The sequence below is a fragment of the Vollenhovia emeryi genome, unplaced genomic scaffold (genome assembly GCF_000949405.1).
Source record: "Vollenhovia emeryi isolate VEMERY1.0 unplaced genomic scaffold, V.emery_V1.0 DF939223.1, whole genome shotgun sequence".
Taxonomy (NCBI): Eukaryota; Metazoa; Arthropoda; class Insecta; order Hymenoptera; family Formicidae; genus Vollenhovia; species Vollenhovia emeryi.
In genome coordinates, this window is record NW_011967143.1 from 417,673 (window position 1) to 441,720 (window position 24,048).

The window sequence follows — 24,048 nt, forward strand, 5'->3', positions numbered from 1 at the left end:
CCTTTCGACTTTATCTACACGTCGCTACATATATGCGTGCCCGTATTTCACCTAGGCTGTATTCGAGATAGCGATTCACACAAATAAATCTTTATATTTTTGTTTCAGCACACACTCACGGGCCACTGCGCAAAGGTGATGGCGGCAAAGTTTCTTGGCGAGCCGTCGAAAGTAGTTACGGGAAGTTATGATCGGACTTTAAAAATCTGGGATCTGCGCAGCAAAGCATGTAAGTGAGCGTTCTCTTATCGATTAGGAGGGAAACGAAAAGCGGGCGCTTTCCCCCGCGACATTCATTAATAAGGGACGTAATCGCGATTACGAGGCGTTAATCCATTAAGTTATTAAAATCGCAAGATTAGCGAGTGTCTCTCGCGCGCAAGACATTCCAGGTGGCGAGCACTTTCTCCTCGGAAAAGGGAGCCGGGGGGGGGGGGGGGAAGAGGATCGAGGAATCGCGAATGTAAAGATGCCGAATTTCCGCGCGCGGAACGGTTTAAAGTACTTTAATTAAACCAGTTTATGCAAAACAATTCTGAATCTCATCTGCGTATATTTACCGACAATCGAGGTCTCTCGTCCGCTTGGTAATCCCGAAATGCCGCCGGACCCCCCGACGACGATATAAATACCTCGAAGGCGGGAAAGAAGGAAAATTTTAAGCGGCGATTGCCTCGACATATCGGGGCTTGCATAATGTTAGCGCATTCGTTCCGTCTCGTAAGAGAATTACGCGGCGAGTGTGAGCCGAAAGTAATGCACGGTGCCCCGGTGCGGTAATCACGTTGCCCATTACCCCTATTAGTCGTTGCATAATGCAGATACACTTACGAGCGCGCCGAGATAATAAAACAAACGGCGAATCTGCATGGTCATTCATATGCATATTCCGTTGCACGTCGTACGGCGGCTGCACAATGGACCGCCGCGGAAAATATGACGCCCATAATGCCCGGCCTGGTTCGTACGAGGCGCGCCGGCATCAGCGGCGCGCCGTAATGGCGAAGATGGGATAAAAACTGCCCCCTCCCTCGTCCAACGGACGGTCCGCCGCGGCCGGATCGTCGTAGACGCGTTAATTAAATCGATAAGATCCTTCCGCGGCGGAACAGATTTCCCCTCTCACCTGTTTCACCCCCTAAACGCTCCCCCTGGGCATAGAAAAAGTCTTTATCTCGCGGTATTGACGTGCTTTCTCAATGGACCTTAATATTCCCTCGGATAATGGGACGGATTTCGGGAGGAAACTTGCGATGATTGAGTAAACACGATCGGAGATAAAATGTGGGGCGAGTGACTTTAATGATTCTTTACCCGAATGGCCTCAAAATGGAAGCAGCGCGCGCGCGCGCGCGCGAATTGACACGATAATAAAGATAGATTTATGTAATCTAATAAATGATCTGTCGCGAAAGAAAGGCGAGATTAATCGCAAATCCATTACTCGCGGGGAAAGAGTGCCATTTTAATTAACTCTTAAACTAGGACACGAGTTTGTTCAGGACGAGGTGTAAGGGACGGTTTTGTTATACTCGGATTTCTTCGTTACGGCATTAATCAGTTTCTAAAGAGTGTTATTCATTCTTATCTCGTGCCTAACGTTACCACTAATTTGCTCTTTAAAACAGGATAGAAGAGCAGACGTTTCGAAAGCGTCGAAAGCATTAACTGTCTCGGACATTAAGGTAGTTCTTTCCCAACTTGAGACTTGAGCAATAAAGTTCAATAGACGATGAATTCTTTTATATTAAATTCAGGAACAGATTTTTAAACACTATTGCTTCCCTTAGAATTTTAGAAAACCGATAACATCTAAATTAATTTTGTTATAAGTTTAAAGAAAATCTGTAACTTCATCATTTTTTATCCAACTATCTTAATTGGCTACGCTTCATCGCCGTCATTTGTAATTTGAAAAACACGGGTGACAATGCGGGCGGCATAAATTGCAGGTGGAAAAAATATCGATGCAAAAACAAGTAGTGAAATTTCCGCGATTCATCAATATTGATCTCTCTCGCGCGTTACACCGATTGTCCGAAGAGCCTCGCTCTTCTTCATTTGTATGGGATCTGCTTGAATACAGATGACACGGGAACTATACCCTTCAGCACGCGCATTCACGTCTAGGAGTTTTCGGTTCGAATGCGCACGGTCGCCATTAGCGGCCCTTTTGTCCTAGGAAGTTCACGCGTCGCGATCTAATTTCACGCGACGACTCCCACAGTCGGGCGTGAATAATCGCGAATGCCGGATGCGATGGTCGGGGGGGCCTCTTCTCGCGAGAGCATTATCGTGACCTTCGACTGGCAGGTGTTGGACGAGGGCTGTACCTGTATCCGCGTGAGGGTCTGATGGCGCGGCTTCCGAGTCATTGAAAATCGCCAGCGCGGCCGGAATAGTAACGCGATAATTCCGCGCATTCAAGGGCGAGTGTAATTTCTCCTTCCCAGAAAGCCGTTTCCGCGCGGAATGCGCGGACATCGTGACCAAGACTCGCGGCACCTCTCTCTCCCGTCCGGGGGATTTATCGCGCTAATTGTCGGAGAAAAGCGGCGGCGCTTGTCCGGCCATTTGCCCTCCGCCTCGACGTATCGAATCGCAGCCCGTTCGTCCGTAAAATGGAGGAATCTTTCACCGCTTTCGGCGACGGTGCTCGCCTCGGCGCCCGATAAGCGGCGACGCTCTCTCCGAAGACGGGGGCGAAAGTGATAATTTACAGCCGGATGAAAGTGGCTATTCTCGAGGTAGAGCCGCGCAGATCGGACTCGCGTCCCCCTCGGTGCGAAATGTGGAGGCTTTAAGTGGCGCGAAAAATAAATTGAGCCAGGCCGCACGCGCGGGCGGCCGGACGCGCGCAGATAGCGCACCGCGGCGGATCTCATTTCCCGCAAATGTATTCGGGATTTACATTCGACCCCGGCGCCGGACTAATCTCGTGAAACGGCGCGCTCTATCTGAAGAACGGCCCGAGATATCGATTTACACTACGGTCAACAGCGTTGCGGAATCCTGCGGTGTGTGTGCGGCCGGTAGCCGAGGAATCGTATTGACAAAGGATACAAGGCTGCAGAGACTGCGCTTAATACGATGGCGCGCTGCAGAGGCAGTATTAATTTGCAAAGTCCAGAATCGCCTTAAACTCGACCTTTAGTTACCGCCCGCTCGCCGCGCGGAATAACAATTTGCGTCATTAACCAGCGTGCACGAGCGGATTCACCGAATTTCAATAAATCGCGTCACACCGCGTCTCGCCGGAGGATTATTATTATCCTCTCGTTAGGTCCTGACGCGTAATTAACGGGTGAAAATAAAATTACCCGTGCCGTCTCCGTTATCTACGGGGTACGTAATAGACATGTAGTTTGCTTCAACTTTGTCGGCAAACGGATATCGAGACGCGCAACGTGGATATAATATTACGTTCGTTCTTACTAAAGTTCGAAACTGAAAAATATTTTTACTTTTTTAAGGGGGTGCCGGAGTGATTCTGCACCTTTTGCACTTAGAACTGTCGATCGTGAAAACATTTGTGTAATGCACAAATTATGAGGCTTGCGCGTACTGGTCGAAAGTGTCCCACCGTCTGGACTTAAATAAATTATAGGTTATGTAACCTATAACTTATTCGAGCGAATAGATTTCTTGTTAGTCTTGTAAATTTAATTTCAATGATATCAAGCCATTCTCTGGTTTAGCTCGAATAGTGGGACACTGTCGGTCTGTTCACACAATTTGTATATTACACAAATGTTTTCACGAATTGACAGTCCTAGGGGCAAAAGGTGCACAAAGTGCACGGTCGCTCCAGCATCCCCTCAAATGACCCTTTTCTTTTTAATAAATCACCAATCAGTCGCTACGTATTTTATGGATAGCAATGATCTGTAGGACAACCAGTGCATCTGATAAAACAAATTTCAACAGCCGTTGATTTGCTTTTATTTCATACCATTGAAATACTCCAAACAAAAACTGCATTCGCGCAAATTAAATGATAGATAAGTGCGTGCAGCTATCGCAGAGAGAATAAACTGTCGGATATTATTGCCAATAGAACGAAACATCGTTTATAAAAACAACAAAAACGACCCGTTAATCCGCGTGTACTTGTACGTTTGTTTAGTGCACTTCATTTTAGCCATAACACCCCTCATTAGATACTGCATAAAAATAAAACAAATAGCGCGTGACATCAATAATTACGAGTACAATATTATTAACGGAGTTAAGGACTTTACTGTTCGAAGCGATTCTGACAAACGTGTTTGAGAATGATATTCTTCTATATAAGTTAATAGTTTTATGTTCAAGTTAATACTGAAAGCGCAAAGTGCAAAGTTTCCTACACGGCGGGCACAACGAGAGAACTGCATTACTTTGCGATATGCAAGCCCTTATGAAAGTTGAAAAGCGTAATTTCGAAAAGTGTATCTCCTTAAATCAAGTCGCCTAAAGTGATACAGCACCGGAGTTCTAGCGGGCGATAATTAATGTAAGAAGCCGCGAGCCGCCATCGCAAATCGCCCGTCCCGGCTGAGTTTGCCGAGCCGGCCATCAAACTTGTTACATAAATACGAAACTTTTTTGCCGGCGAGTGCAGCGCGCGCGCGGAGCGAAGAATCCGTCTTATTCTCTGTATGCGATGCAGATAACAACGGGGAGCGCGTGCGGTGTAATTAACCTGTGGCTTAACATCGTCCCCCGTAATTTATAGCTGTCGTCTCGTCGGGTCATTCGGTAGTCGAGTCCAAGTTAATTGTGCGCGCGTCGAGGCGCGCACGGATACCTGCGTGGATACACACAGGTACTCGCGGGGAGCGGGGGGGGGGGGGGCATCCGTTTTAGCCTTGCGGCGGCCTTTTGTTGTTGCGCCGTGGTCCTACGGCAAAATAGCGAAAACCGCGCTATCAAGGAAGACCGGCGGTGCTTGTACAAAAGTTTCGCACAAATAAATCTCCGAACGCGAGGCGCGCACAATGGGAGAGCGGCGCTGAAAGGGCGTTTAAGCGTGAATTATTGTTTACCGCGGACGCTTTAAGACAAAAAGGACGTTTAAAGTGGATCAGCTGTTTTCTATCGCGCTATTATCTACCTCGCCACGTCGCCGCGCAATTTCGTGGACGCCCCCGAGCGACTCTTCTGGACACAATCGTGCCGCAGACAGACGAATTCCGCGCCGCACCGGCGAAATAACACCCCCCCCCCCCGTGTCATGCGTTTGCCATTGACTGAAAAGACGTGCCAAATGCTCTCTAACGTCCCGAGAAATTAATCGCCGCCATTGTACTTGAGCCGTGCGCGCCGCTTGCGAGTATTTCGCTACCTGGAAAATCAATCTTTTTTTTTCATAATGAATGCGCGAGAGACTATATTTTGGAATTTCATTCATTTTCATTTTTAACTTTGCAAAAATGTGCAAAGATATAAAAATTAATAGAACGGCTTAGAGAGTTGCTACGCTGATTTATAGGTAAATGCATAAAAGGAAATGATCTCTGTTTTATATTTTGATTGATATACGCGATATTGTTCAATTAAGAATTTAATTGCCAAAAATTACTGGAAAGACTGCATTTTGGAATTTTATTCCTTTTTATTTTTAATTTTGCAACATGCAAGAATGTGCAAAGATATAAAAATTGGCTGAGCGACTTGAGAGTTGCTACGCCAATCATTAGGTAAATGCATAAAAGGAATTGATCTCTGGTTTATATTTTGATCGATATACGCGATATTGTTAAAATAAAAATTGAATTGCCAAAAATTACGGAAAAAGATGGCGTTCCGTTAAATTTTCACTAAGAACAGCTCAATCTAATTCTTACGCGTAAGAATCCGTAAATGAAAGATGGCTCGGTAGATCTAATGCAATAATATTTGAATAACACATGTCTAAAGTAAAGGTGGAATACATATTAATGCGAAAAGCATGAGAGAGGGCAAATTAACATCCCGAAAGCTCTTATCGTGGCTGACGGTTGAAGAAGACTTACACGAAAAGCCGGTAATCCTTTATGCCTCGTTCGAAGATAGACGCACGTTAATAGCATATATATATAATGCACTTATCTAAATAATACATTGGACTTAAGAACCAGTACATAAAGAACTATTTTGTAGTTGAGGGACGTGAGAATAATTTGTGCGACATACGCGAATTAACGTATACTAGAATTATCGCCGTCTCGTGACCGCAATTACCAGAAATTGAGGTGGAAAAATAAAATGTTCCTTTCGCAAAATCATGACATATTCCACACAATCAATCATATTTAACCAAAAGTGTACCTAGTCGCGGCTTTTGTCTTTCTTGCTCGCATTAAGCGAGGCCCGTGGTCATAAACGCTATTAAAATGTTCAAGGAAACGGTATTGTGCAGAGGAGATTCTTCTTGTTGATATATCTCCCCGGAGAAATGCGCTTTTTGCAGGAAAATCTGTGCCTGAAGATAAAGAAAGATTGTCTAACTAGATACCAGAAATTAACATCATCCTTGTGATCGCAGGGACGCGTATAGACGCGATGATTAAGTCACTCTTGTCTCACCGTCATCATCATTACGACTCAGATCTAGTCATCAAATGGAAACATTCGCGCATTATTCCGAGTGCGGCACAGTGGCAGTCCCTTTGTGCGGCTCGCCGCGCGGCAGCGCGGATATGTTTTGTCTGCTAATGATTTTTACGTCGACGTTTATTAGCCGTACGCGTCTACGCAGTATTTTACTGAATCGTGATAGGCGGCGCGTTGCGAATGCATTGTGGTACGGTTACTTGTCGCGAGATAAGACCGCGAACCGCGCGGCGGTTCAGGTGAGATAGGAATTGTCGACAAATTTCTCTTTATGCACGGGCGCACTTGAAAAGAAATTTTATTACTTTCAGAGCGGTGCCCTGCTCGTCGCGTTTGAGCCTTGTAAAGTTCGCTTTCTGCGAAACTTGCATATCGAACCGTGAGGATTAAGTGTGCGCACGATACAGACACACGTCTGAGCGCGACGGTGCCGCAACGTATCGAGAGTGTTTGACGAAGTAACAGAAAAAAAAGTTGTTTTTCAATTATCTTGCGCAAATTAATTTATTATTATTGTTATTGTTATTGTTATTGTTGATTTGGTTTGGAAGTGTAGATGTATTTATTATCGCATATTCAATTTCGTATTCTTTTGAAAGAAATCATTATTTTCTGCAACAGCTGTTTGTTATTATTGCAATATATACCAAAATTACGCGCAGTTTTGGGGAAAAATATATATTGGAAAATGAATTGCCACGGCAAGTTTCCCGTGGAATTGTTAAAAGAAAGCAGCGTTTGATGTTTCGGTGGAAGAAGAAAATTGAAACGTAATTCTAGTTTTTATTGGCTTAGAATTTCCGCGATACGATTGAGAGACAAACTCCGCGGCGCGAATTGTAATTGAATACACGCGTTTGAAGCGAAGCTTGCTTGCGTAGGAAGGAGCTTCCTTTCGTTGGCACGGTACACTGTCGAAGTAATTGGAGTTCGTAATACCATTTTCGGATAGAAATGGTGGACATCATTCGCTGGCCGAGATCCCGCTGTAGAAACTTCGACAGACTAATCGATCGGACGATAAATCACGTTTGATTTAACGTAGGGCCGCGAGAAAGTAGGATGGAAACTGGCGTGCGGATTCGTAATCGTACAAAGGCCGAGGTTAAGGAAAGGTAAAGTGGAAGGGCGCGAGAGGGAGAGGCCGTAAGAGCGGAAAACTCGTAATTTATCCTGTTTCCAGTCTTGATGCCGGGCATTTCCGCGACGCGCTAGCGATTTCCAAGAGCTTCGCGGAAACGTGGCGACGCGAATGTCATTTCCCGACGTAAATTAAGTTTGAAATCCTGCTTATTTCAGCGTGGAGATCGATGAAAGCTGCTACTAGGTGCAGCTACAGTTTGAAAGGGGAAACCAGCCGTGATTCACATTCGATACAATCACTGTTAAACTCGCTCCGTTTAAAGTCGGCACGTATATGCACAATTCGCGAGGACGTAATTCTATTACTCTCGTGGAATTCTCAAATTAAATGCAGAAAGCAGTATAATCGAATTAAAATGCGTATAATTTATCCTCGAAAGGCGAATTTCACGTCCGAAGGCTCGCGAATCGAAAGATTCTATCTAGCATTAAAAATTTTATCGTAATTTTTAAATTGCGATTTCATCGCAATTCATGATACGTGTACAATAAATTTATCCTTAACTATATGTAGATCACGTAATAAAGAATTTATTAAAGCATTCATATTATATTAATTATCTTCCAATATTATTGAAGATATTTCAAAAGAGCTCTGCATAATTAATTCTTCTTGCATGTATTTGTCATCCATTTATACATGAATTTATCGACAATTTTCAACGAGAGAAAGGATATAATTTTTTTACATTAAAAAAAATCTTACTAACGCAAGCAGATTTCTAGATGTCGTCATAAAAATTTGTCGCTATTTTGTGCGTGTGTCAGAAAATTGTTGGTGGCTTACAAAATTTATAGCAACAACATTCTAATACCTTCTGGAAAATTTCATGACTAAAGCCAACGATATACGATACTATTTTTCCTACTGGATTGCTTACGAGAGGCAATCAGGATGTAGAGTTTTCGATCAGGTGACTTAAGGCTAAATCCTGATTGGCTCCCGTAAGAAATCCAGTAAGAAAAATAGTATCGTGTGCCGTCGGCTGAAATATTCATCATTTACATTGGATAAAAATGAATTTCGGTATCATAGCTAGAACAATCCTTGTAAGAAATGTATCTGTTTATGTGCCACAATCAAATGTTATAATGGATGGGTGTCAAAGAAAGATTTTCTTCCCAGCTCTCGCAAACAATTGAGATAGAAATTCTGCTTCTGTTATTTAAATTGATTAAATGCAAAACATATGCGATTTCGCAGTATTGGCTATTCGTTTACGTATCTCAGTTATTTTTTCGTACCTAGAAAATTGTTGCTGCAGTTGCAACATCATTTTTTTGAGTGTAGAACCACGACACACATTTTTCCAATTCTCTAATTTTCTAATTAAATACATAAAGTATTCAGACAATGAAATTGCAATCTGATTGTATCTTTTAAGGGTAAGAAACTTTATGTTGCAGGTATAGAAACGAAATTTGCTGGTTCGAGTTGCAATGATCTCGTAACTTCCGACGGAGCTGGCTCTACGATAATCAGCGGTCATTTTGATCAAAGGATCAGGTTTTGGGATACCAGAGCCGAATCCAGCTCAAATGACATTCTACTGGAAGGAAAAGTGACGTCTCTAGATTTATCTCGCGGTAAGTAAAGTTAATTTATTCTGGTCGATTGAAGTATTTTTTAAATATTGAACGCGTGCTAAAAAACCAACAATTACAAAATTTTTTAATTGTGTATTGCGAGAACGTTTTTTTTTTATTGTGTATCGTCGTTTGCTGTATCGTCGAAATTCGGGGTAATGCAGCATATTATTCCGTAAATATGTTTAATATGAATCGTAATCCAATGATTACGTTTGATATTGTTACAATAATAATTATACGTCTAGTATCAGATTGGGATTTTGATTCCGCAACTGCATACAATTTGCTCATACATTTTACAATATCGATTAAGGTATGTCAAATGGAATAACAACGGGAGGGGGGGGGGGGTTATTATCATGGCAACGTTAATGGTTTATATAAAATTTTCAATTTAACAAAAATATCGCCGATATTGCCATAAAAGTTAGCATCTGCATTACACTTTGTTTGTATTATTTATTGTGTAAAAACATGTTTCATATTTTCAACAAAGAACTAAATTACTAACAATTTTCAATACTGCGTGATATTATTCATGTCCAGATGAATGGAAAGAAAAATACGCCAAACACAATTGTAAAAATATGGATTTTGGCTTTGTGTTAATATTAAATATAGATTTCTGTGGTTTAATCTTAGTGATTAATATTAAGCAAACTGCAGCTGTAAAAATTTAGGTACCGAAAGCTTCCTGGTTTCATCTAGTTCTTCTTCTTCTAGAGTTCATCTAGTTTATCTAATTGTAATTATTTTGCAACTACATTATACAGCACCGGACAAAATTATATCACCTTTAGGTTTACTGAGCATACCTTTCGCCAAAGTGCAACGAATGTGGTTAAAATTTTACTGTAGACACCTGATAACAGGTACATCTTGTATACACGAAGGATAATGAAATGTGACAAAACACACCATGATTTTCAAAGTTTTCATTTGTGCACTTTAAAACTAGTTATGCTCAAACAATCGTAAAAAATATGACATAATTTTGGCCGGTACTGCACGTATGATGTAAACTTAACTATCGACGCAACACCGTATTTCTTCGCTTGATAATTGAGCAGAATCCAGATTGAACTGAATATCTTAAGTATCCGAAGAGATGCAAAATGATGCACCAGTTATTTTAATTACACGGTTAAATGCGACAGCGGAAATATTATAAATTTTATATGGCGCACGTAACGCGTATCTATCCGTCGGATAATTAATACGGCGGGGAAAGATATTAATTGGTATTTCACGGCAACTGCACGGCGCATTTCATTTATGGATTTTATTCGTGCTACGCAAATAATGTTATTTCGTTTTCGCTTTTTATCGCAACGTCCTAATGACGTGAATGAATTGGCTCGCGCGATTCTGCAGTATTCTCAAAGCACTTGTATCGGCTGCAAGTGCGCCACGTTCATACAAGAGTACTTCATTCAGATATATTGTTCTATCGCATTTCATTAATTCCGATATTGCCAGAACGCGAAATGAATTCAAGTGGAGCGATATTGGTCCGATTTTTAACTTTCGCAGTTAAGCAGGTATATCGCATCTCTCTAATACGTTTTTTACCATTCGCCGTTATATATTCATTTAAAAGGGAGCTGAAACGATCCAAAATAATCCTGCGTCATTCCACGTCAGGTCGATATGATACAGGGGGGAAATTACAAAGGAATCGTCTCGGCGCGCGAGTCGCTGCTCGTACAAGTTTATTGCGCCGTAATTAGATCTTTGAACGTTTAGAATTATCGCGTCACTCGCACGTACATTCCGCAGACGCGTTTTTACCGATGGTTCACGTGTACGATACATAACGAGATATTTGTACGGTTGACGTTGCAGCAGCGCAAACATTCGCGCCAACAGTTTAAATATTATTCAATCTTGCACACGATTGCGAATTATAAAGGAATCTATTCGATTTCAGACGCAAATTACCTTTTGAGTTGCGTGAGGGATGACACGGTAAAACTGATTGATTTACGAATGAAGAAGATTGTCGGATCGTTCAGGTAGGTCGTACATTTATTTCATATGTGCGTAAGTAGAATACTAAAGGTAGTAAATCGTCGCATTTTTTATTTTACCTTACAGCGCTGATGGTTTCAAAGTGGGATTCGATTGGACGAGAGCCGTTTTCAGTCCTGACGGCCAGTATATAGCGGTTGGTTCTGCGGACGGTTCCGTTTTCATTTGGTCTATAGCGACGAACATGATCGAGACAATATTAAAGGGGCACACGTAAGTCACAAATTATTACAAAAAAAATCAAAAAAAATCGCCTTTTACAAAGAAATTTGATTTGCATGAAAATAACAAATTAAAATATAATGATTGTGCGTTATTGCTTTAGTAACGCGATTAGTATATCGTTGCAGATTTTGAAAGATACACGGAGAGAATTTTCTCTTAAAATTGATCCTGAAAATCGTGTAATCGTAGGATAGGATTTTATGAGTTTTGTTTTAAATGTTGCCAGACATTTTACTAGCAATTATACTTACAATTAGTACACATTTTGCTGGTAGAATGTACGGTAAAGTTTAAAAAAACTCTCATACAGTTTCTTTAAGTGCCACGTTCTCCCACAATTACATGATTTTCAGGGTAAATTTTGAAAGAAAACTCCGTGTATAAACGATTGTAGAGGTTTGAAAGGAAATCATGAAGTAATTCTGTTTCGTTAATTGAACTCGTCTGTACACGATTCATTATAATATCTGAACTGCGAAACGTGTCCTCTGGTGCAGCTTTATCCGTTCTCACATTACGTATATATTCTTGATCGGACATTTAGGTTTCTACCTCGTAGACAAAAAATCGCAATCCTTTCCTTTCACATCGATTGGAATGTGCAATACCGATATTAAAGCTTGTGCCATTATAAAACGAGCGTTCGAAAAAAGAACTGATAAATTTTATATGACTTTAATCGTCTATGTTTGCCAATGGTGAAAGACATATTAAAACGAGAAATTGTGTTTCCGATATTTTATCAAATATTGATCTAGGGTTAATCCGAGATATTGAAGGCAGCTTGTCGCGCCGATCCTTTATAAAGCTTGCCGTCTTATCTTCATATAACTTTTTTATTGCAGTTTTGTCCTATTTTATAATCTAACGTACCTGTTATTTTAAGTTATTATATTAAAATCAATAAGGTTATATTAACACGAAGAGAATTTTCTCTTAAACGTTATCCTGAAAATTATACAATCGTCGGACAACAGGATACTTTGAAGAGCTTTATAAGAGTTTCCTGAAATTTTACCACATACATTTCACTAGTAATTATATTTAGTATACAACATTTTACTAATAAATTTTATTATTGAAATGTATAGTAAACTAGTAAACTCTCATAAAATTCTTCTGTCATGTTCTCCCACGATCACATGACTTTCTTGGTAAATTATAAAGGAAAATTCTCTCCCTCCCCCCGTGTATTTTCTAAAATTCGTCGGCGTCAATGTCGCGCAATATAATCGTGGCATTTTCAAGAACTTTATGACAGTTTTCTGATTTTACCATACATTTTACTAGTAATTATACGTGAATGTGTGGCAAAATTTCAGAAAACTCTCACAAAGTTCTTCAAAATGCCATGTTGTCCCACGATCGCGTGATTTTCATGGAAAGGATTTAAGAGAAAATTCTCTACGTGCGTCGGTCGCATAATCCGAGGATATCGGAACGTGTAAAACTGACGGTTCCAGTTGCTCTATTAATTCCCATTGCCCAGCGCTACGGCCCGAGGATTAACTTTCCGGTGCTGCGTTTGCAACATCTCTCGATCTCGTCAACGCGCGACTTCATATCCGCGGTCACGAAATCGATAACGCGGACTATTGCCTTTCTACTTCGACGCGCGGCGTACCGCTGTTATAATTTATCTCTCTCCGCTCCTTCTTTTTTTATCGCGATACGCTTTGACCCATTTGACGGACGTGAATTTCTCGTTTAAATTCGCGGCTCGCTGGGGCACTAAAGCGCCCGTAATTTTTGGAGGCGCCTTCGAGTGCTCTGCACACCCACCTGACACGAGAAGTTTCTGAAGCACTTTGGTCCGTCACACGCAGCGCGTTTACATGCACACGTTCGTACGCACGCGCATACGTGTATACACACACACATGCGTAAAGAAAAAGATTCACAGAGAGAAGGGACCACACACACATACACGCGCGCGCGCGCTCGCACACAGAAGAGGATCTAAGAAAATATTTCGTCGTGACCCGATTTTTACTCCAACTTTTACGCTGTACATACACATAACCGTCCGAATCTATGCGCCGCCGGATGACTTGGCGATATCGCGAATTTATATACGGGGACTTCCTGGGACGCTCCGGAGCCCGGGCTCCCGCCGGCGTCTGCGTTGATTCTCGTCATTGACTGTGTCGTCCCCGAGTGATCAAGGGCTCTTTTCACCAAGAATACGGAAAGCGAAAACGCGGAAAGCTGATTCCGCGGAAGAAGAAAGAATTGCCGCTCGTCGCACCGTTGCAGGGAGAAACGAAAGTGGCGTATACAGGGAACAACGTATCTCGTCCGCGTGCTTTCAGCGCCCTTTCACCTACACGTGAGCCACGTTGATGGACGCGTTAATCGGCGGTATCTCACGGGGAATGCGGCGTAAGGATCGCCTCCTACTACCGAGGTGCAGAAAATCGATGTGTTTTAAACACTAAAAACGTCAATTATGCTATTACGGCCGCAGGGACGGTTAAACATGATATTACCTGTAAATCAATAGCGAGCCCGGTTAACAATTTCCGGGTATCCCTCGTAACAATAACTTCGCAATACCTAACAACTCATAAATTGACGAACAATTGAAATACCAGCTCCTCTTGTCAGGGAAATCCTACCGGCGAGATTAATAGAATATAAACTTCTTGAAATGTTTCTTTCGATCCTGTCATATAAATATGCGCGATTTACGATTACGTTTGCGTTCGATTTACGTTAATCTAAAACGAAAAAAACACATTGCTAGGTTGAAGCGACGGAAATTGCGACTTTTCGACGTGAAATGACGAATCCTGTGCGGATGTTAAATGACGATAACATTTAATTATTCTCGACCGAATGTCGTACCAATCAAACTATCATATTCGCGGTGGCAACGATTAGTTATTACGCGCATGTTGGAGCGTTTGCTAACTTTACAATACCTAACAATTCACAAATTGTCGAACAATTGAAACGCCAGCTCCTCTTGTCAGGGAAATCCTACCGGCGAGATTAATAGAATGTAAATTTCTTGAAATGTTTCTTTCGATCCTGTTAAATAAACAGCTTAATAAATATTTATGATTGCTCTTGCACCGAGAGAAAATTGTCTCTTAAAATTTACCTTGAAAATCTTGTAATCGTGAGACAACATGGCATTTTGAAGAACTTTACGGTGAAATTTCACAGAACTCTCATAAAGCTCTTGGAAATGCCGTATCGTCCCACAATTACATGATTTTCAGGGTGCATTTTAAGAGAAAAAGAACAAAGCCTTACTGCCGCCAGTAAATAATTCACCAATGTAGGAAATTAATAATCGACACAACTGGCAGACTTTAATTAAAGAACTTTACACTTGTATTAAAGAAGCACCCTTATAAATTTTCGATATTTTTTATAAACTCATCGAGCGTCATGTCTGATAAATTAAGTAGATCCATGAAACTTTAACGCGATTTAAGAGAAAATTCTCGCCGTGTGTGTTCCAAACTTAACTGCCAGCGCTAAAAATGTATAGTATATATACAGGGTGAGTCTTTCCATATCCGACAAAATTTTTGAGAAGGTAGAACGGTCGAGATGAACGGAAAAGTCCTGTACCATTTTGCAATTTTCGTAATAGTTAACGAGTAATTAATTATTAAAAATCGTTGTCTTAGGCCGGCTTACCGCCCAATTCGAGCGCGTGGCAAGATGTGACCGCCTGGCGATCGATATTGCTATACGCACATCTCGCCACGCGCTCGAATTGGGCGGTAGGCCGGCCTAAGATTTTTAACGATTTTTAATAATTAATTACTCGTTAACTATTACGAAAATTGCAAAATGGTACAGGACTTTTCCGTTCATCTCGACCCGTTCTACCTTCTCAAAAATTTTGTCGGATATGGAAAGACTCACCCTGTATAATATACGTTACACGCACTGTAGATCATGAGCGCTAGTAGTGAATTTTGGAACAGCCTACGTTTGCGTTTGACTTACGTCTAATTGTAAAATAGAAGAAGTATTGCCGGCTGTGGGATGAAACGACGAAAGCCGCGATTTCTCGACGTGAAATGAATCCTGTGCGGCTGTTAAATGACGATAACGTTGAATTATTCTCGACCGAATGTCGTACCAATCAAACTATCATATTCGCGGTGGCAACAATTAGTTATTACGCGCATGTTGGAGCGTTTACTAACGTAATTGGTTTAATGGAACATAATTGCGACAGCATACTGCAAAATTAACGCTCCCATATTTAAACGACCAATAACAGTTCGTTACACTTGTATTAAAAAAAGCGCCCTTATAAATTTTCAATGTCTTTTATAAATTCACCGGGCGTCATGTCTAATAAATTAAACTGAATATCGACCTGTGGATCAATGAAACTTTAACGGGATTTGACCGCACGGCAAAAATACTCGCCCTACAAAAACATTTCGAGCGTTTTTACGTCCCGTGGCGACGGGGAGGTGAGGGATACTCGACGAGAAAGAAAGTGCTGCCTCGTCTCTGGCCTCGTTTCCTTTCCACACACGAGGCGCAGCGACGTCGTCGTCTCGGACGATCGATCGTGTCTCGCGGAGAATAGATAGATCGCAAGATCCGTTCTACGATTATCGTCCCCCCCCCCTCCCCCCCGACTCTCTGTCGTCGCGGCGGTCGGCCGTGCCGTCCTCGGCCTCCTCGAGTCTTTCAAGGACGCGGGATCTTTGGCGGTGGCTTCTTGGCTGGGAAAGCCCAGCGGGCGGCTCGAGTCCGGCGTGCATCTAAGTACCGGTCGCGCGCGCGTATCGAAAAATGACTTTAAGCACCAGTCACGTACACGTCGACCGGCGCGCCGGTGTGCGCGGCTCCTCGCGTATACACGCGTGCATCTCACTGTTATTACTTTCACCCTGGGCCGGGACGTAGACGGGCGCTCGTCCGCGGTCATCGTCATCTTTCGTCGTTGTCGCCTCCCGCCTCCCCCGTCCTCCTCGCCTACGTTTCCCGCGCCACCCGGTTACCATCGTCCCGGCCGTCTTGCTCTTCGTTTTCATCCTCGTCTTCGCGGTGGTCGCGGCGGTTCGCGGTCGTTGTGGCGCGCAGCATCGCACGAAGGTGCATCGTGTAATTCGTACGTTGCGCTCGCTCGGCAATCCCCGAGACTAACTTAATAAGCGCCTCGCCCTTTCACCCTCTTTTCTCCGCCCGTGCCCCGCCGCGGCGCTTTGCGAGGCGCAAGAAGCTGCCACGATTCCGTAGGTATTTAACCCTTTGAAGCACGCTATAATATATGCATATATTACACCTCCCGAAATTAAAAGAACACTTCTTTCGCTCCAATGTCTTTACTACTTCATGTCTACAATAGGTTTTTGGCTCGCTAATTCTGAATCTGAACCCACACGGAGCATATGTTAGGTTGATTCGTTGGATCACCTTTTGTATTATTGCAGGATGAGTTTTAATTACGAGAAAGTCTAACGCGCGAGCACCGCGTCGTCGGCAGCAAGTGGTACACTGAAAAAAATTTCTGGTTGAATATGGCCGAACCAGATAATTCCTGTAGGATTTACCAGAATTCCTGTAATCCTACAGAAATTCTGGTAAATCCTACAGGAATTCTGGTAAATCCTACAGGAATTATCTGGTTCGGCCATATTCAACCAGAAATTTTTTTCAGTGTACTAGTTTGATTATCTAACGCATATCCTTGGTAGCTATTTAGTGGATATGGCGGATCCAAAATGACGTCTGAAAATCTGCATTTGAACTTTGTAATTCTGACACCAGAATCGTAATCAACGACCCCGCAAAACCCTTGAGTATTAAGTTTCAGAAAACTCGGCTGAAAGGAAAACTGTACGCCTCAAAGGGTTAATGCGCGCGCGTGCATTCGCGCGACGCGACCAGCCGCTGACTGTCGCGGAGCGAGCTATGAAATTTAAATGTTATGCGAAACGCGCGAATTAAGGTAACAGTCGCGGAAGCTGGCTAGTTCGTTTTTACGATATCTCCCGTTGCCTGGTAAATCCGTGATAAACATTACGAGCTCGTGAGGATTAGTCGCGCGCTTTGTAAAGAAAAGAAGATACTGTAGTAATAAGCGTAAGAAAAAGATGCTGTTACATGAATTTTTACGAATCTCCGTTTATCGCTAATATATTTCTTTATTATATTTTAATTCTGCCTTTAAATTCCTCCCATATTTTGCGCCCGGTCTGACGGTTAGTAACGTTATCTGCGCGTGACACACGTAAGCTACTTAAAAGCAGTGGTTTTTGTGCACTCCAATAAACGCACGCAAAACCGCCGTTGCCGCCCGTTCCGCACCAATCGACGAGCTATTCGGCATAACTTCCTTTCCGCGAGCACTTAGACTCAAATGCGCAATATTGCCCGATAAGCTTACACGCCCGTTCGTGTTCTAATTTGCAATCAACCGGCAGAATCCGCCGGTACACACGTCGGAAGGCGGGAATTTACTGCGCGATCTCCAGCGAATAAATAGTGCCGTGCGATTATAGCAGAACAGGTAATTAGGAAAACGGGGAGGGATCGGGTTACCGGTGAGCTCCGGGCTTTGAAATTAAAGTGCGGCTTTTCCGCCAATCATATTTTCGATATTCGGCACATTGCGGAATCGGCGGCCTCGTTATATTCGTACTCGGAAAAACTTTTCGGATAAGTGTGTAGCCGCGCCAGACACTTGCCGCTCGGGCTCGTCCCATTCTATCGCGATTACCGCTATATTGGATTTTAGAGCAGGTGAAGAGTATTGTACATCACTCAGGAAATATGAATAATTAATCTATCGGATTAATCGGTTACAGGTGATGTTTTCCGCGATCAATTCTTTACAGCGATTTAAATGGGATGCGATTAGCATCGACGATTAAATCGATTACCGGTTTAAAGTATGTGGATTTATTGTTTCGACGAAAGGCTATATTAATTAATTGTTAATTAATTATAGAGCAGCTCATAAAATTCTCTCACTCTCTCTCTCTCGTCTGAATTGTCTCTCAATTTCTTAAATATTGATCTAAGCTCGATTGCACGTTCAGAATTATGACTCAACTCAATTACAGGAGTTTTCCTTACACCTGTCCGAAGTGTCGGCACAGCCAGTAAACGCCACGTGCTGCAATTGAGCAGCGATCGCATGATTTGTGTAGCTCGTTATTAATAAATAAATGCATAGCAGGGTATGGTAACAGTACGGGTTATTATTCCCATCGGTGGTAACTGACAAGTAACAACATCTCGTAAAGATTACTGTGCCGTATATCAGTCACGCATGCGTTTACGGCGATTTCGCCCTGTATTTTACGAGAGGTTGCCACGGTGGTTACAAGGGCACGGCCGAAGCACCCGTGGAAAGTGGTTCGATTAATATATATCATGCGTTCTTGCATACTGCGGGCCACGGCAATCCTGTCCGTCGTCAGTGCCTCGAGTATACATTCTCGTAACTTGGCGAGTGTCGCGCGCTTGTCGCGCATTCCGTGATCTTTTCCACCGCGACTTCCGCGTCGCGGTTCTCCATTCCCGTACGCGACCTTGCATCCGCCGACGGCGACGGCGCAGAATTTTCACGCGTCCGTCCTCCGTGAGTTCCTCGCAACCCGTCCCGAAGTTCGCAAACGTTACTTCGCTCCCTCTCACGCTCTACATCGCGGGGCGGAACAGATGCGTAATGAAAATTCAGCGCGGTCCCCGGGTGAAGGTAAGTGGTGCGGAAGGATGGAGGTAAACACGTCAAGTGAAAAGAATTAGATTATCCCTCCCACCTTCACCTGCTGTCGTCCGCGTATGTATGCGCATACTTATATCGCTCCGAGAGGTACCAGTCCTCGATGAGGACACGCGGGCCCCGGTTTAATCGTCGCCTGATGTAGCGAGGCGTCGCGAGAGATCAATTGTCTCGTAGTGCTCTCTCTCTCTCTCTCTCTTTCTTTCTCTCCTTAACTCGATTTCGTTTCCACGGCAATGATCGGCCGGTCCGGCGCGATATTATATCATTTATCTTCGTCCCTTGTCTTCGGAAGCCGACCGGTGCCGAGGTCTTTATCTGTTTTTCCCATTCCAGCGGCCGTCCCCCGCGCACCGGTGCCAGCCGGTCGGTGGTTGGTACGGATATACCCGTCGATTCTCTCATCCCTCCCGGCCACCACCTATTCCCGTCCTTCTCCCCCTTCCTCTTCTTCTCCCCCGGACTCCTCCAACCGAGCCGGCATTCGTTCGGCGGTCGTTCCCTTTTCTTTTCCCGCCGCGTAGCATTTTGCCGCCGACGAGCAGTCGTTGATAAAAGCTTTCTGTCAAATCTGACGTATGGATTTCTACCGCCATCGCGCAAGTAGCAATCAAGACGATTCGTATTACTTTTTTAATGGATGTAAATAAAAAAATTATCCTTTTTACCGTCCCACCTAGATCAAGCATTGTACTTGGGTCTGATTCGAGCTGTGCAATATGCTCGTTGCGATTAGAAACATTCGATTTTGTGTCAAGCAAATCGATATGTTTAAAATGTTGTCAACAATGTACGATTGTACAATGTATAATGCACAATTTGTCAACTTTTTACATTTAACGGCTACGAAATAAAACGTTTTCAGGTGCAACGAGCACGTGGTAGGTCAGGCTTCAGAGGGAGATGTCTCTTGCGCGAAGACAGTTGATATCAGTCAGTGACTGATTGTGTAGCAGGGAATTTTGCTAGTAATTTACATTTTACTGGTAAAATGTACGGTAAACTTTCAGAAAACTCTCATAAAGTTCTTCAAAGTTGTTAATCCCACGGTTATATGTTTTTCAGGGTAAATTTTAAAAGAATATTCTCTCCGTGTATTTTATAAAAATCGTCGGTGTCGCATAATGTCTGAGATACATATTACGAAATGTTATTATGAAAAACATTGAAAAAAAAACACACAATTCGAGAAGACGCTATTTTTCGGTCGGGCTGAGTCTTGGTAACAACATTTCTGTGTGATACTTTGTCCAACTCAGGGACCAGATTCTTGAATTTATTCACAAGAGAAATGTACCTACACGCAAATTCTGCTCTTACAGAAAAATTGCAAGCTGTCGATTGGCTAAAAACCATGCGATAATCAATCAATGAATTCAAGAATCTAGTCCCAGTGAACTGCGCGCAGATTATTCGCCGGTCTTGAAACACAGCTCAAGACACAGTGTAAATCCACATACCTTAAATTAAATAACTTATATTCCGATGCTAACAAGCACCATATTAAAATCACCGTGAAGAATTTCTTGAAAGGATCTCGTCGATCGATCTAATGACGCATTGATAATAGTAGCGCGGACATGAAATTGTAATAAAAGGAAAAGGAAACAATCGTCCGTTCGCCATACAGCTTCACTCGGCAAGACTTGTGAAATGGACCTCCACGCAATTTCCGCCTATCTAAAGCTTTACAAGCCATTGAGGTATTGCTCGTGAGTTTGCCGCATCATTGACAGTTTAGATAACGCTCTAAGCCGCCGACTATCCCATCGCGCATGTAGCGCTAAATATGGTTATATGGATTCTGCAATGTAATATAAGCTCGCGTTGAATGTTAACACGAGATGATAATCGGATATAACGCGGCGCTAAACGCGAGATACGCAGGCGAAAAGTTTTCTCTCGCGATATTATGTATTTAAAAAAATGCATTTCTATTGAGAGGAACATCGTATTCAGAGCGTAGGTTTGAATAGATAATTTTATTACGAGGCCATAGCTCGGCGATATATTTTTCATCCTGGACGCGACTGATTTAATGAAAGACCGAAATGTAAAACATATTCTCCGCCGTGTTCAATCATCATCGTGAAGGGACGAGCTTTATTTTCCTTTCGGATTAGCGCGTGGCCGGTATAATCGAGCAGCTTTGTTAGCGGTGTAATTGTGGCGCCACGATGAGGTAGTCATCGGCGTATGCAGCCCGGCGAATGCGTTGAACACGTAATGCGTGCGCAATTCATCATGTACCGTTCGTACGACGGTAATATAACGCGTTACGTTCACGGCGTATCGATGAGCGGTAGCGCACAACGACTTGAATCGCGCGTTAATAAATTGACAAGTCGACGGAATCAAAAGGACGCTATCGATTATCCCGAATTCGCGCGACCCGCCATCGGCGACATGGCCGACAGTAAATACCATGGTGTAAAGATACAAGGTGAAGCAATCTGGTGGATGCGCAGTGTCAACCAATCAGAAGTGGATTATTACAGAAGTGGCTCAAACTACCGAATTGACCAATCAGAAATTTTCCCCAACCTTCAAACTGCAAATCATTGCGGTTGAATGCAGGAAGAACCAATGAACAATTTGCCCCAAAAATTGGGTACATGCGCAATATTTCACCTTGTATGACAATCAATTGTTTCACATTGAATGTAGAATAAATGTTAATGTAACGCCGATGTTACATATCAATAATTAGCACGGTAAAAGATTAGCACGGTACTGTGTTTACATTGAAAGTGCATTGCTAAAATATGAGGCCCTCCACCACCCCCGCCCATTTCGATCGGCGGTCCTCTTTTCTTTACAATAATCATTTTCTTTTGACATGTTTATCATTATTATATTTTCATCACAATTAATTTTATAATATGTATATTACAATATAAAACAGGTAGCTATGTGTACTCTCTAAAAGTCACTCAGTGGATTATTACAGAAAATAGTGAATACCCACTGATTCACAGTTACAAGTGTACCACTGAATAATTCAATCGTTATAACCTACCTACCCGAATTCGTATCTACCCGTATTCCGATTCATCTTTATAGACCTATCTGTCCATTTTCTTACCTACCCGTTCAAACAAACTTACAAATTTTTAATTAAAAACTATTTATTTAAAATAAAATCGCGACGCGGTTATTAGGGACACAATTGGGAGTTTTAACTCGCGCACAATTGAGATTTAATTCAGTTTCTTTTCAATCTCGCATACAGGCGCGAGAAAATATAGAAAAAAATATCCCACCCGACTTTTGGCAAATAAAAAGATATACTTATACAAGTAGATCTAAATAAATTTTTATACATTTCACCATTGTGGTCAAGAAGGACCACTTATCTCGTTGAATCTTGCGTTGGGCCAGATTGGACCTACCTTTCGTTGCTCCTGGCCATACAGTCTGGTCATTTTGACCAGAGATCAGGAAGGAAGAAAACTCCTTCCATAGTCGGTTATCGTCACCGACAAATATTTCGTACGGTTCGAATATACGAATGCCGATCGTATCGCAAAATGCCCGACCACGAGAGCGGTTAATTAAAAGAGAATGTTAATTCAAAAAACTTTACTGTATATACGAATCAAATTTAATTTTACTTCCGTTATTTATTTAAAAATATGGACCATCTCTTCGTAACTTGATTTTTAAATTCGAAATTCAAGTAGATATAGGAAAAAATTTACTTCGCGTTAGAGTGATTTTAATCATATTCCTCGATAAATTAAAATTTATAATATGGATAATATTAAATAATTAATAATTAATTAAAAATTTTTCCTGAAAAACCGATCGCGAAAACCGACCGCGTAAACCGACCGCGAAGATGCGTGTAATTGTGCATGTTGTTCATGCGATACGCATCTTGACAATACATATTATATATCAAATGAAATATAGAAAATATGAAAAATAAATGGATAGGTTATAAAAGATTAGCTCGACAAATACAGCAAGACTATATTTGCCAAGCCATACTTTGTGTAATTTTTGCAACAACTCAAGATGGAAAGTGAATTCAACATATCGTAATATGTGCAATAGAGTTTTATCAGATTAAAAAAATGTAAAAGAAAATTAAAGGCCCTGTTGCAGGAAAGAATGAATCCCAGATCTTCCGGATTACTTCCGATAGCGGTCATTTCGGCAGGGAGTTAACGACGATCGTTTCTCAAATCATGCAATCTCGTATATTTTTAGTTTTATTTAAATAAAAATTATTCTTCCATTATTAGTGTTAATGGGAGAATATTTATGGAGAAGAATATACATAAAATCTTCTCTTCTTTTTTTTGTTAATTTCGCGAATCGACGTCGCGCCCTCGTACCGAAACCGTTGCTTCCGGGGATCCGTGACAAAGAAAACCAGGGATTAACTCTGGTTCTCCAACAAGGTTTTCAATCTTACATGGACAATGGAAAAGTTTCATAAACTAATCCAAAGTCATATTTCGCGTAATTAGAAGCAAATTTTGCTTCTAAAAATCTTTACCACTCATTTCCGATATGTTGAATATTTTAAATAAAACATTAAATGTCGTAATTATTTTATTATTATCACCTATCTATACACTGGTAAAAAAAAATTAACGCAACAAGAAATTTACATCAAAATTTGATTTTCGAATTTCAAATAAGCGTAACTTCGCGAAAACTGGTCGAATTGAAAAGTTTTTTTTTCATTTTATAGGGCAAAGCCTGTGCTTTAAGAAGCTCTTATTGGAATTTGCAATTTGCATTCACTCTTCCCA

The 24,048-nt window shown here is 42.0% G+C and overlaps 1 protein-coding gene across 2 annotated transcripts in view; it reads left to right on the forward strand.

Moving 5' to 3' along the window:
• LOC105560727 (autophagy-related protein 16-1) overlaps positions 1 to 24,048 on the forward strand; it is a 462,428-nt gene that overhangs the window by 416,832 nt on the left and 21,548 nt on the right. For both annotated transcript variants that reach the window (XM_012010085.1, XM_012010086.1), the window contains 4 exons: positions 109 to 229; positions 9,127 to 9,306; positions 11,240 to 11,324; positions 11,407 to 11,553. In XM_012010085.1, the coding sequence (XP_011865475.1) occupies positions 109 to 229; positions 9,127 to 9,306; positions 11,240 to 11,324; positions 11,407 to 11,553 (533 nt within the window). The remainder of the gene's footprint in view (positions 1 to 108; positions 230 to 9,126; positions 9,307 to 11,239; positions 11,325 to 11,406; positions 11,554 to 24,048) is intronic.